General features: G+C 53.4%; 1 protein-coding gene across 2 annotated transcripts in view; it reads left to right on the top strand.

Annotated features, from left to right (window-relative positions):
• Positions 1–14,419, top strand: part of RGMA (repulsive guidance molecule BMP co-receptor a) — a 45,141-nt gene that overhangs the window by 15,261 nt on the left and 15,461 nt on the right. For both annotated transcript variants that reach the window (XM_059912565.1, XM_059912566.1), the window contains exon 2: positions 4,075–4,190. In XM_059912565.1, the coding sequence (XP_059768548.1) occupies positions 4,075–4,190 (116 nt within the window). The remainder of the gene's footprint in view (positions 1–4,074; positions 4,191–14,419) is intronic.

Here is a 14,419-nt window from a genome sequence, read left to right as displayed (position 1 = left end):
TCAAGCTTTTCCAGCTCCTCAGGCAAGCCACACCTTGGTACATGGTTTCTTCAGTGTTCCTTCTACCTGGAAGCCCTGCCCTCCTCCTCCTCCCTTGCCCACCACCTTCCCCTGGCACATTGCCAACTGGGAAAACTTCCCTTCCCATGCTGCACCCCAGGCTGGGCTGGAGGCCCCTGGCACCCGTGTTCTGTGCCTCCCCGTCAGCGTCTGTATTATGCCTTATTGAAAGTGATGGTTAAGTTATCTGTCTTGACTTTAAGCCCAGTGTGGACTTGCACCATTGGAATGAAAGGCACATACAGCACGTCAGGGGTGGGTTCGGTGTGCTTGGCTCTGCAGTTTATTAGCTGGTAATTGGGTGAGTACTTAATCTCACTCAGCCTCAGTTTCCTCATCTGCAAAATGGGGATAGTAATAGAACCTACCTTAGCTTAAAGTGTCTAGAAATGTAAAGCACTTAGCCAGCACCTGACATAATGTAAGAGCACATTGAAACATGATTCATTATTACTATCATTCTTACTGAAAATGAATCCTTGAAGACACCTCGCAAGATACACCACCCTTTCGGTAAAGCCCTCCCCAGGTAGTTAGTTGTTCACTCCTCACCTCTGTTTTACCCCTCACCTTCCTCTAATATCTGTTTCTACTAGCAGTTCAAAGATAGGAGTTGTCTTATTGATTTCTTTATACCCCAGGGACTAGCATGCACTAGTCCTAAATATGGATTTATTGACTGATGACTCAGGCCCTGGATTTGAGAACACCCTGTTCATACCCAGAGGCAGGGGAAGCCAGAATCCTTCCCCACCCCTGCCCCTGGGAGTGCTTCAACCTTATGTAGACCTCGCCTTTCAGAAGCTCCCTGCCCCTCCATCACACAACCCCACCTCCCGAAAATGGAGAGGGAGAGATGGGGGGCGATGGTTCAGTGGTGGGGCCTCCACAGCCAGGACTGGCCGAAAGGGAAGAGTAGCATGAAAAGGTCTCTGCCCCTCTGCCCAGGCTGCACCCAGGGGAAAACGCATAAGTGGTGAGACTCTATAATGAGACCTGTCAGTCTGAAGTCAACTACACTTTGAGTTAAGTGAGTTTCTATGGCAAATAGAGTGCTGAGTTCCAAAACCCAACATTTCAAGAATTTCTCATTTTTGCAAAGATTTGGGGAGTTGTCAATAAGCTGGTTGGTTTGGCCGGTATAGACAGATTCCTCAAGGTCAACACAACCTCATATTGCTCTGTTTGTGGCTGGATTTCTCTTCATAGTCTAAACTGGAAAAGCCAAATCTCTACTTTTGTGATGTCCAAATTCAGCCTCACACATTTCTCCTCTGAGAAGGAAGCCCTTTTCGTCCCTTTCCCAAATGATTTGCTTACGCCGTAGGAATTGGATCTCCTCCCAAAATGACAGCCAGTTCCCTGGCCAGAAGGCTGGGGAGTTCCCATGGCCCAGTGCCCCTCCCAGATTGTGCAGGCACACCTCCTTTTATTGTGCTTCGTAGATATTGCTTTTTTTTTTTAAATTGAAGGTCTGTGGCAACCCTGTATCCAGTAAGTTTATCTATGCCATTTTCCCAACAGCATTTGCTCACTTTGTGTCTCTGTGTCACATTTGGGTAATTCTCTCAATATTTCAAACTTTTTCTTTATTGTTCTGTCTGTTATGTGATCAGTGATCTTTGATGTTACTCTTGCAAAATGATTCCGACTCGCTGAAGGCTCAGATGATGGTTAGCATTTTTTAGCAATAAAGTATTTTTAAATTAAGGTATGTATACTTTTTTTTAGACATAATGTTATTGCACACTTAACAGACTACAGTATAGTATAAACATAACTTTGATATGCACTGAGAAGCAAAAAATATTTGTGGGACTTGCTTATTGCATTAGTTGCTTTATTGCGGTAGCCTGGAACGGAACCCTCAATATCTCCAAGGGATGCTTGTATTCAGTTGCAGTCTTGGGGTGACAGTATTATCAGCCTGCCCCTTACAGACGAAGAAACTGAGGTGTAGAGGCTGCAGCCAAAGGTCCACACTCTTGGGCAAGGACAGTGCCGGGAGGGCCTGCTTCCAGGCCTTCGGAAGCCTGCACAGCCTCTCTGCTGGATCCTAAGCCACATTCTACAACCCAGAGATGCTGCAGCTGTGGTGGTGGTGAATTTACAGTCGGGGCTGCTGGGAATGCTAATGGATCCTTTCTCATTAGCGAGAAGCTTTAGAACTAACTTGTGTTAAGGCAGGATCTAGCAAAGGGTGTTAATTGGTGGACCTCAAAAGTGCCTGTGTGCAGTCTGGCTCTGTGCCTGCCTCAGTGTGCCAGGGCTGTCCTGTGATTCTAGAGAATAAATTGTGGATCTGGCTCCCGGATGGGCCAAGCCTGAGAGGAATGCGAATCGCGACCTGGATTTTGAGGTGGTGGCCTTTCACCGGACAAACCTGTAGCATTTTGCCAACGGGGGCTTATAATGAATCCCGGTTTGGGGGAATGATAATTAGACAGAGCCTGTTGGACTGAGACCCACATTTTTCAGGGAAATACGGTGGCACCCCAAACTGTAAAGCCAGCAGTAGCCATCACGGCATTTTGCCCTAAGGAAACAACAGCTTGTTTTTGCCCCATGGTACGGTGCTTGAGGCATTAGTCCCCTTTCATACTTGTTTTGTAGAAGCCAGAGTCAGAAGTATTACTGCTTTGGGTTCCATCTGCAGACCTAGGGTCCTCTTCCCCTAGCCCAAACCTTTCTCCTTCAGAGCTTCACTCCCCTCCCAGCAGGCAGAGTCCTAAATGCAGATGCAGCCCTGCAGGCTCTGTGGCCTTCAGCAAGTGAGGACTGCCATAGTGCTAAAGAGAAACATCTAAATTGGATAAAAACTCAGAATTCTTTCCAAAGAACCAGACGAGTAGGCTTGGAAGTGAGGTGAGGGGGGCCAAAGGAGCAATTGGTTTGACTAAAAACACTTGCTCTGGCGTATTTGTGTTCCATCCAAAAGATGCTTCTCAGGGGAAGTGGCCAGTCTTAAATATCCCAACAGCGGCAGGAGAGCTGCGGGGCCTAGGGAATCCTGCGGAGGAGACATTTTGCTCCTGGAAAAATACGTGACCAAGTTAAAGGAAGTCACCACCCTGACGCTCTCCCAAGAGCGGCCTTGGTGGCCTTGCCCTGGCAGCGCCGAGCGTCCAGGCCCTGCGCACCGCGGGGCCCGCTGCATCCGCACCTCCTGGGGTGGCAGCTGTCCTGCCGCCTCCGTCAGGCTCGCAGGCCCCCGACTCCGGAGCGCGGCCAGTACGAGTCCTGGGGCAGCAGCGAGGTGCCTGGAAGGGATGCTGGAGGTGGCCGAGCCCAGGCAGGGTGGGTGGCCCGGGGCCGAGGGGGGGGGGGGTAGGGAGGGAGCCTCGAGGTGCTTTAGTGGCCGACATCCATTGGGCCATCCCGCCCAACCTCGGACAACTTGGAAGCGGATTTTTCAGCCTCCTGCACTGGGTACACATCTGAGTGAGAGCAATGAGTCGGGGTGTTGGTGGCGTCTTCGGGACAGCAGTCTAGTTGTAAAGGGTTCCTGGGGTTTTTCTCCAAGCTCAGTTTCTACTTGGGTTGGATACGTATAGGGAAAATGGGGGGAGGGGGCGCGGCCGTCCTTGCACGCTGCCGGCCTTGGCTGTCCCGGGGGATTTGGGCCTTTGCGTGGAAAGCCGCGAGGTTCGGGGAGCCGGGGCGCGCCCACCGTCTTCCAGTCCTGGGTTCCCCAGGTCCCCGCGGCCAGCGCCGCAGCCCGGCCGCCTCGGTCCCCGCCCAGCTCTTCTCCCCCAACCCACAGCGGGCCGCGCTGAAACCCGAGCGCGAGGGGGCGGAACGCGAGGCGGCTGGGGCAGCGGGGCCGCGCCGACATTGGAGGCGAACTGGGTGATGGATGGCGAGGGAGGGGCGCGCGGGGAGGGGGGGCGCGCCGGGCGCCCGCGGCCGAGGTGGACCGAGCCTCCCGGCTCGCTGCTCCCGCCGGCGGAGCGAGGCTGCCCTTTCTCCGCAGCGTGATTTATTTTCTTCTTTTCTTCTGAACTCTTCTTCCAGGGAGAGGCTAGTGGTAACAGGCCGAGCTGGATGGATGGGTATGGGGAGAGGGGCAGGACCTTCAGCCCTGGGATTCTGGCCGACCTTCGCCTTCCTTCTCTGCAGCTTCCCCACAGGTAAGGCACTGCCCCCGGCCCGGGGACAGCCGGCCGGGCGCGCGGGGCCCGCTCCCCGGGTCTCCTCGCAGCGCCGGGCCACAGGTCGGCGAGTCGGAGCTCAAGTTCGCCGGCCCCCCGCCTCCCATTTCCACGCGTCTTTGTTTCTCCCGCGTCCCGCCGAAGGCGCGCGATGGATGCGCCCGTGGGGACCTGGGGGACCCCTCCCAGGCTATAATGAAAAAGAGCCAGGCGGGGAGGTCGCAGGCGCCGGGGACGTCTCCCAACTTCCGAGAAAAAGGGGGTACCGGGACGCGCCCCTTAGGGGCCCCCGAGAAGGGGGAGAAAGGGAGGCACGGACTCGGAGCAGGGGGCACTTTCTCCAGCTCCTCGCCCAGCAGTTTGCAAACCTGCCGGGTGCCCAGGGGTGGAGCCGGGGGCGCCCCTGAGGTCCCAGGCCTGACCCGGACCGCCCCATCCCGCGGGACCCCGTCCCGCCACCCCGCGCTCGCCCACGCGAGGAAGCCCACGGACTGGGCTTCGAAGGGCCCTTATTCCTGTTTGATAACATTCCGCGTCGCCCCCTGTTTGTTTTTATTGTGTCAGAAAGGGAGAGAATTTCAGAATTAAAGCTGAAAAAGCCCATCTGTTTCCAATGAATCCCCCATAGTTTTTCACAATGTTTTTGGCAGATCGCTGCTTTCAAATTCCTCCGAGCCCGGACCTCTTGTTTTTGTTGGGGGAAGGGAGACCAACTCCACAGAGAAGCATTTGTTCCTTCCCAAACGCTCCAGTTTCTTTACTTTTTTTTTTTTTTTTTCCCCTGTCGGAGGGGGAGGGGGAAGGCACGAAACTTAAATCCCGGGTCTGTTTTCTTTATAATGTTTCAGGAAAGTTTATTCCATTTTTGCCATATGCTACTTACAGCCTGGAAATGCTAGTTAAACCCTTCGTACCCATTTTCCCCTCGCTAAAAATACAAATAAACCCAGCGTCATGGGTCAAATGGTCCCCGATGCAAGGCGGGATTTCCCGGCTGTTTCCATTGTGCTGCGCGATGCCGAGGTGTCTTTTTGCAAAAATGAGAGCCTGTTTCGCTCCGCAGGCGGAACGGATCCGCAGCTGCAGCGCTCTACCGAGCTCTGCAAGAAAGGACTTGAGTTAGACCGGGATTGGGTTGTTTTGTTTTGCTCCTCAGCCAACTGGGTTTCAGGAACTGGCAGAACTGGGCAGTCCGGACTCGGCCTGGCTGTAAGTTGGGGCTCCCGGTGGGAGGACATGCAGGCAGTGGTGAGGAAGGAGGAATCCGTTTACTTTCCCGCTCCAGCCCTGCTCCGGGGCCCCCCAAAACCCACCCGGCCCCGCGCGCCCCAAGGGCGTCCCCGGAGAGTCGCAACCTGCTCGCAGCCCTGGATTCCATTGGGGAGGCCCCGGGTGAAGACAAGATGGGGGGTGTCAATGCCTTAAAGAGCCCTTAGACCCCGTGCACCCTCGCCCCAGAATATTACAACCTCCATAGAGGGTCAAGCAGCAGGGAGTCCTACTTTCCCTCCCTTTTTTTTTTTTTTTTTTTTTTTTTTAAAGGCAGTTTCCCCACCTATAGAAGGTTCTGGCTGAAAGGCTGATTTGGTTCCCTCCCAAGAACTAAGAAAATAAAATTTGAAATGATCCTCTTCTTAAAAAAAGAAATCCCCCTTTTAGAGATACAGAAGTGTGCAATGTGTGTGCATCTCGGTTTGGTCCAGATAAAGATCCAGCCCATTGGAAGTTTTATCAGATGGGTTGATAAATGGCTTTTGTCCCTTAGCTGCCGTGGGGGATGTGATCTCAGCTTGGAGCTGAATTTGAGAAGGGGGGCTTAGAGGCCCTTAAAACAACACCTTCCCACTCTTAAAGCGGCAGCACTTGTTAACTTATTGGGCTGGAGGGAGAGGAAGGGAAGGGCTGGCAGGAGGTACTCAGAGGTAGGAGGGAGCTGTCAGGGCTGGGTGGTGGAGTTTTGCTGTTTTCATTTCTCCATCTTAAAAACTTTATTTTAAAAGTCTCCCCCATAGTCTGAGGAAAGCTGGTGGGTTATATAATTCACAGCCCGAATTCCATCACTTGTTTCCAAGAAGCCCATTTCTTTTTGGCTTCAAGGCTGGTAACTAAAACCTGGCAGATAGAGCAGATAGCTGTTGCACTGTCATGCCAACTGGCTAATGTTTCTTCTAATTTGAGACCTTGACAGCCGCATTTAGTCAAAATTGCCCACCTTGCTGAAAACTGAGCTTCCAGTATGCCCGCATGAAATACACTGGGGGCTCTGAAAACGCGTGTGCTCCAGAAACCTGGGTCAAGAAGACAGTTTCTTAAGAGATGAAATGGGTCATTTCCACCACAAAGAGGTGGACTGTTGGCAGAGGGGCTGCTTGGGGTTAAAGTCAGAGAACCTGCAGGTCTGGTGGGGAGCTGGGTGGGCGTTAAAGAGAAAAAAAAAGAAAGCACTGGAGACAGTCAGGGGCCCTGTGTGCCAGCCCCTCCCTCTAAAGACAGGTGGAATCTGGCTGGAGCAGCCTTGTGAAAGCATAGGCTTGTTCGGTGCTAGTCGACTTGAATGGCTTCCAGGAGTAAACCCATAGGAGTGCAAATTAAATTGGACATAGTTATGTGGAGAAAGATGCCTTAACCTCTGCTAGACTGAGAGGGTTTGTGTGTTTTGAGAGTGTTTACATGTACTCAGCGTGCGTGGCACACCTCCTGTGGGCCCTCATCTGAGCAAGGCTGGCATCCGCCTTCAGTCCTGGTGGAAGGACAGGGGCCCTTGGGTGTCCCTTGGGCTATCAGGGTGTCTGCATGGACCATGCTGTGCCTTCAGCAGATGGACAGAGTGGCCACTGCTGTGGTCTAGCTGGGAGGGGGGGTGGGTGGCAGGAGGCCAAGAAAGGCTTCTTAGAAGAGTCTTTCACTAATAGCGTCTGCTTCAAAACACAATTAATAGATACTTTTTTAAACTTTGAAACCACCCTGGCTTAATAAAACAGATTTCCAGGAGGAACCCGTCAAAGTCATATGTTGTAGACACGCTGGCGTGCTTCCCATTGGCTGCATATGGATGCTATACTCCAGCTTGGTGGTTCTCAAAATGTGGTCCTTAGACCAGGAACATCAACCCCCTCCCTCCCCCCGCCCCAGGAACTTGTTAGAAACCTACTGAAGCTGATGTTCTGGGGGTGGGATGCGCAGCCGGTACTGTAACAGGCCTTCCGGAGGGTTCTGATGCACCTCAAGTGTGAGGACCACTGTTCTAAAAATTATTGCCCTGGGCCTTTCTTTTTTCCTCTTTCCCCTTCCTTTTAAACCACAGCTGTTTTAGAAAGATTAGTCCTCAGTGGGGAAACTAAGGCTTGCAGAGACCCAAGTCCTCTGCAGTATCCAAGTACATCTGTGTCATTGTAGAGATGAGAATATTTATCTCGGAGCTGCTATTCAAAAGTGCACAAGCAAGTCAACCTACTTATCACGTTACTGTTCTCCCAGTAGGACTTTGTGTCCCAGAGGGAAAGACTGAAATGAGTCCCATTGCAAGAGCCAGATGGCAGCAGCGCCAGCCAGTAGGCTGGTGTGTGCCACACCAAGGGGCCTGCAGGGCAGAGCCCTGGCTCCCAGGGAGGGCGGGATGTAAAATCCTGCAGATGGTTGGCCCCTTTGGCCCTGAGGATGAGTTGGAGAGTAAGGAGAGCATCTATGGTCTTCTGGTTTAAGAAGGGAAACCTCTGCAAGGTTGGAGGAATTGGCTAGCAATCACCCCAGTGCCCAAAGGAGAACTGGGGAGAGGTGATCCATGGGCTCCGATAAGGTTGCTCCATGAGATGGGGAACTGGGGTGCCGGGTCTCTGTGGAGGTGAGAGGATCACGTGGGGACCACTTTATATGTTTGGAGGTCGTATGGTTCCTGCTAAAATTTCCCTCTCGGGTGCAATGTGCAAGGCCCTCAGCAGAAGTGGGCAGAGAACCCCAATTTATGTTTGGTTGAGTGATTGGGGGTGCCATGCCGTTGTAATACCTGGCTACACTCAACCTGCCTCAGATTGAAGGCACTGTATCTTCTAGGGTAACCAGCGCATCTCAGTGGACCCAGGACTTTCCACTGTTTTAAAATTGAGAGTCCCGTGTTTTTAGAAGCCCTCTGAGCCCTGGGCACACCAGGATGGTGGGTCTCCTTAGACTCTCCTCCTGTCCCCTGGACTAGCGCCTGGCCTGTGTCTGTTAGACCCCACTGCCCAGAACCGTTAAGTCCTGGGTGTGAAGTGGCCTCTCCCTTCTGTCCTTTCACCTGGCGCTGGGCCTCCTTCCTCCGCCCTTTCCTGCCTGTTCCCGTCGTCACCTGCAAGCAGCTGAGCTTGGACCTGCCTCCCAGGTGCCCCACCCGCACGCTCCAAGTTGCCAGATGAATTGCTCTAAAACTCCTGCTCAGGCACTCACAGCTCCCTGTGGCCCTCTTTGGAGCATCCAGAAGGGAGAACCCTCTGGCATCTGGTCCCACACTCATCCCCGGCCTCATTCCCATTGCCTCATTCCCTGGCATGTCCCCAGGCTCCAGGTCCCTCCTGGTCTCCCCATACTCTGTCACCACCCACCACACCTTAACGGTGGGCAGCCCCCAGGCCTTGCTGATGCCCCTGCCCAGTTTGGGATGGGAATGCCCACTAGATTAAAGCCCAAGGCCAGTGCCATCTGTTGGGGTCTAGTGCTGTCCCTCCAGTGACCTGGGTACCTTGGCTGCTGACGCCTGTGCTTCCTCTTGGCCTTGTTGCTTCCTGGGTCTTGGGTTTTTTGTTTTTTTCTTTTAAACTTTATTCACAGATAATGTGTTAAAGAATGACATTCATTTTTAATTTTTATTTTTTTTTATTTTTGGCTGCGTTGGGTCCTCGTTGCTGCGCGTGGGCTTTCTTTTTAGTCGCGGTGAGCGGGGGCTTCTCTTCATTGCCGTGCACGGGCCTCTCATTGCAGTGGCCTCTCTCGTCTTGGAGCACCGGCTCTAGGTGCGCGGGGTCTAGAGCGCAGGCTCAGCAGTTGTGGCGCACGGGCCCAGCTGCTCCGCAGCATGTGGGATCCTCCCGAACCAGGGCTCGAACTCGTGTCGCCTGCATTGGCAGGCAGATTCCCAACCACTGCGCCACCAGGGAAGCCCCGGGTCTTGGGTTTTTAATCCTCTTCTAAATCACTGGAGCTGTTCATAAGGGCAGGAACCCCATTTCCTGTTTCTTTATACCCTTCTCCTTGCTCTGCACCCCAAACACACCCGGCACAATCCTGGAAACTACAGGACCCTTGGGTTCTTTGTGTCTCTGTTTGTTTTTTGCTCAACAGGCAGAGATCACAGGGTTTGGGGGGAGTGGAGGGGGGTGTCCAGATACCCCAATCTTTTTTTCAAAAAATTTGTTTCTGCTTATAAAGACAATACTCATTTTTAAATCTAAAGACCGAAAAGGATAAATAAGAAAATGAAAATAACCCAAATTCCAGTCTCCCACAGACTACCATCACTAATTAATATTCATGAATAACCTTCAAGACAGAATACCTGCATATTGTTTTCTCCAAAATATGATCATTTGAAGGAGAACAACAATTTTTAAAGCTCTTCCGTTTGTTGAGTGGCCACATATACCAGGCACTCTGCTAAATACTAGAAATACGTCACCTCATGAGATGGTCACCCCTCCCCCGTGAGCATCATTCCCACTGTATCGATGAGGAAACAGAGGGTCAGAGAGGTTGCCTGACGTCACACAGCTCAGTGGCAGAGCCAGGAGTAGAGCCCAGACCCCTGCCCTTTTCCATATACCAGATTTTGGGTAAACACACTCGTTAAACGTGCTACGTAGCATTTTAGACTTTGGGCTATGTAGCATATAAGGCTTTAAGGTGGGGGAAAAAGAATAAGAAACTTTGGAGATATGATTAGACAGCAGAATGAAGAGTGACCACACTCTTCCATGGATCTCACATTGTTGCCTCTTCCCAAAGGCCCTCTCTGCTCCCTATCCATCCCTGGCTTAGCATTCCAGAGCACATGCCACCCAGCCGTAGGTTGGGAAAACAACTTTGGCAGAGCTATCATGGTGCAGATTTTCCCAAGTCAGATTTGTGTCTTTTGGGTTTTGCTTATTTATTCATTTCACTCACCACTTCACCTGGGCAGTCAGAATACCGAGACGCCTATTAAAGTGATCCCTCTGCGCCCAAGTCCCTGCAGAAAGGTGCCCATTATTGCTCCCCACGCTAAGGAATGTTCCATGAACACGGGCTCACACTCGTGTGTGCACCAGCCGGACGTGTGCCCTCCCCGTGCATGAGGAAGGTGGAGGAAGGCCTGCCTGCAGATGGAAGTGGGGGAGAAAAGCCACTTCAAATGAATTTTGACCCAGAGCAGTCAAGCAGATGCGCCCAGGGTTACTAGAGGCAGAATCAGAATGGAAAATTATCACCTCTAGAGCCAGTCCTAGACTCAGGAAAAGGGGTTATGCCTCAAAGTAGGAAGCCCAACTGCTCGCCTACAAGCTTCATTTATACCTGAAAAGTGATGTCTTTGCCCATACCATCCTCCTCGTGGAACCCAGAGTCACTTAGTTCTCTGCCCTAAGGCAGGGTGGTCTTGGCATGGAATCCTGTGCCCGGCCCCTGCCCGCCATGGGCCCCTCTAACCCAGAGGAGCCCTCAGCTGCCTGACTGACAGACCTGCTTGTGGCCTTGGGCCCGAGGGTGAGCACATGTGCTTTTTAGCATTCTCTCGGCTGTTGATCTGGCTCCGTGTGGCCCCGGTGGGAGCTGGGGGAGGGTGTCCAGTTGGGAAAGCTGAGGTGTGCCCTTTTCCTTGGCACTCGGCGTGGTTTCTTGCAGCGACTTGGCACGTGTGGAGGCTGGGACAGAGCAGCCTGTCTGGGTGTGACGAGGGGGCAGCGCCTCCTGCCTCAGCTTGGTGAGTGGCACTCGGCCACCTCTGCCCACACTTAGCAGTGAGTTAACCACTGCTCCCCCATCTCCCCTCCTCCACTCCCTAAGCCAGTGCAGATTCTCTGAGAAGCTTCCTCCTGCCCCGGGCTTTCTTCTCGGGTAGGCAGATCCCTGGAGGAAGCCCCTGAGAAAACTCCCCGTGCTCTCAAGGGGCGAGAGACACTTTGGAGTAACGGGCTAGGTCGGTTCCTTGGAACATTCTTAGGCTGAACTGGGAGGAATGCCTTTGAGGAAAGCTGATCGATTCTGGCTGCTTGTGGGTTAAGTCAGGTAGGGTCTCCTGCACCTGGTGAAAACTCCAGTCCCTCACCTGGGTGTGTTCCTCTCGGTATGTGACGCCAGACACCTGGATGGAGCGACACAAACCCGGCAGCCACAGGCATCTCTCAAGCAGAGAGACTCCAGAACACTGCCCGGGCAAGAGCTTGCCAAATTCTGGCGCTAGATCCATCCACTGTCCCCTCCCAGCTTCGGTGCTAAGGGACAGGAGAGGGTGCAGAGTGGTCCGCTGTTTCTGCTGCCGGTGCCCAGCCTGGGTCTCCCACTGGGCGCAAGCACGTTTCCCACCTCTTTTGGGACCCACATCCCAACTCGTTGCTAAGAGGCGAGCCCCAGCATTGGCGCTGCCTGGGACAGGTGGGCAGTGAGGACAGGTGACCTGGTTGGGGGCGGGGGGGCGGCCTCTGTGCTGCTCCTTCCACAGAGGCTGTGCAGTGAATTCTCTTTGAAGCTGCTCTCCCTCTGCTCTGCCTGCTTCTATCCTAATTAAAGCCATCGCCTCTTAATGTTATGCCACTTCCTAAAATAGTGTTCTCATCATGCCATGTACTGACTGAAAATTATCCAGCGGGCTCCCCACGGTCAGCGGGATCTGGTCTGAAATCCTTAGGCTGGCATATCGGGGTCCAGTCAGGAAAACAGAAGCCACATGGGTATTGCCACAGAGGGAACGTAATATAGGGAATTGTGTCTAGATGGACGTGGGAAGACGGAAAAGGCCACAAGGGACCACGGAGGCACACACAGAGTTGCAGGAAGCGACTTCCACTTCTGGGGCTGGAGGGACAAAGGGAAGAGGACCTTGGGGGCCCAGGGCTCTGAGGAGGGCCGCTGCCTGACTGGTCTGGCCACTTCGCAGCAGCACCACCAGCGGCTGGAGGGGAAGAAGGGCCAGGGCTGGGCGGTGGTGCTAAGCTTAACCTGGCTGGGCCTCGTCTAGGGCTCCCTGGTGGTAGAATCTAACAGGGAGCTGGGTGAACAGGGAAATGGGGTTTGCTGCATCCCAGCCCCACACAGAGCAGAGAAAAGCAGTTTGAAGCTGAACGACATTTGCTTCATCGCCGGCTTGCACTCGGGGCTTTCGTGTCTGGCCCCAAACTCCCGGCCACACTCTCAACCATCCGGCATTTCGCCTCCGGCCAGTCCCAGCTGTTCTGGAGCCACTTGGGCTTCTGGACCTCTGCCCTGCATCACCTGTCAAATCCCACTGCCCTTCAGGACCTGGTGGAAAGGCTGCTTCCCTGATAACCCTCTACGCCTCCATCCTTAAGTCTGTGTTCAAATGAACCGTGTCTTCTTCCCTACATCCCCGTGGTCTGCGTAGCTGACTCCACCTGAGCACAGAAACCAACTGGGGCTTGTTCCAGGAATGGCAGGAAGCACCGTGCCTGGCACCTAGTGGGGTCCAGAACCTTCAGCAAGTCCATGAATCCAGGCAGTTACCCTGCAAACCAGAGAGTCGGGCAAAACCAACGTGACTGTGGGGTTTGCCTTCAAACGAGCCTTATACTCCTTTAAGAAGAGGCAGGTTTTTCTCTTTCCCGGCTCACCCCACCCCTCCTACACGGCAACTGAAACCTGATCTCATCCCTTTGCACGAGGGTAATTTATTGGTCTATTGGGCCTTTCTTGGTGGCAAATTGCATTGTCTTTATTCCTGGGTTCAGGCTGAGGAGCGGCTCCTGCATTCCTAAGACTCCTTTCTCAGGGCCGAGCCTTCACACCCCGTGGCGCTCGGCAAAATAAGTTTTATTGGGCTTCTTTGTTATGCAAACAAGGCGGTAATAATCAGGCTATTATTCTGAAAGACTGGGCTTGATTAACAGTTCAAAGGAGGTCTCTGAAAGCAGCTAATGCTGCGCTGGTGCATAAATATTTTCATCCTGCCTGGGTTGGTACAGCTGCAGCTTCCAGCTCCTGGCTGCCGCCGCCCACCCCCTGCCCCGTCTTTCTGCTCCAGGAGGAGCTGGGTTGCTATTTAAAGGAAGAGAATTAAGTCAGGCAAGCCGTGTGTGGCTGTGATTTCTCTCTGCTTCATCTCAGACCATGAGGAAGGCAGTCTGGAGCCCACCTCCTGCAGAAGTGAAAGGTTACAAATGTGGGGTGCCGGAGCACAGATGCTTTGAGCGTAGAGTGTGGGAGTCAGAGGATTCTCAGGGGATTTGCAGGCAGGAGGTGGCACCCTAGCTGGGGCGTCGATGGTTGACAGTTCAGTGAGGCCCACAGAGAGGAGTGGCCAGAGGGTGAGACCAAAGAAGGTGACACAGGGAAGCCAAGGGGCCATCCCCAGTATTTGCAGGGTTACATTTGAGCCTTTTCTATGTGGCTCTAGAGAAGGGCCAAAGTCCCACGGATCTCCCTGGGGGGCAGATGTGGGTCCACAGCTGGAGCTGTCCAGAGCAGGAGGGGCCAGCCCTGCCCAGCAGAGTTCCAATGGCAGTGGAAGCCGGACACCCACCAGGCAGGGATGCTGCAGGCAGATTTCCTGCCATGGGGTCTGGCTGGAGGTACAAACTGGTGACCTGTGGCATCCCTCAGGCCCCAGGTTCTAAAATTCCATGGTGCGCCTTGGGAAGCCAACAAGGAGTTTGGTCGCCAAGTGAGCATTAGATAAAGTGATCTTAACAAAGTCAGTTGCACAGAGAAGTGGGAGCCCTGGCCCTAACTGCACAAGTTGGGAGCGAGTGGGTCTGGTGGTTGCCCAGGGTCTCAGCCTGCACCCCACCTTTTGAGCCAAGTGTCCGGCATCATGGGGCGCTGGAGGGAATCGGGTTTCCTGGTGGTGAGTCTGGCTGGCCACTGTCTTTGCAGCCTCTGGATTCTCCTCTGTTTGTTCCCTAGTAGCTAATCCCAAAAGTTCTACGTCTCAAGAGGCTTGAGTCAAATCAAAATATGCATAATAGACTTCCGAGGAGCATAAAGTCTGTGCAAGGGTCTTTGCATTTTCCTGGGTGTCTGAGGTGGAGCTC

Source organism: Balaenoptera ricei, chromosome 2 (assembly GCF_028023285.1).
Source record: "Balaenoptera ricei isolate mBalRic1 chromosome 2, mBalRic1.hap2, whole genome shotgun sequence".
Taxonomy (NCBI): Eukaryota; Metazoa; Chordata; class Mammalia; order Artiodactyla; family Balaenopteridae; genus Balaenoptera; species Balaenoptera ricei.
The sequence above is the reverse complement of the archived record's forward strand: the minus strand, read 5'-3'. Positions and strand labels throughout refer to the sequence as shown.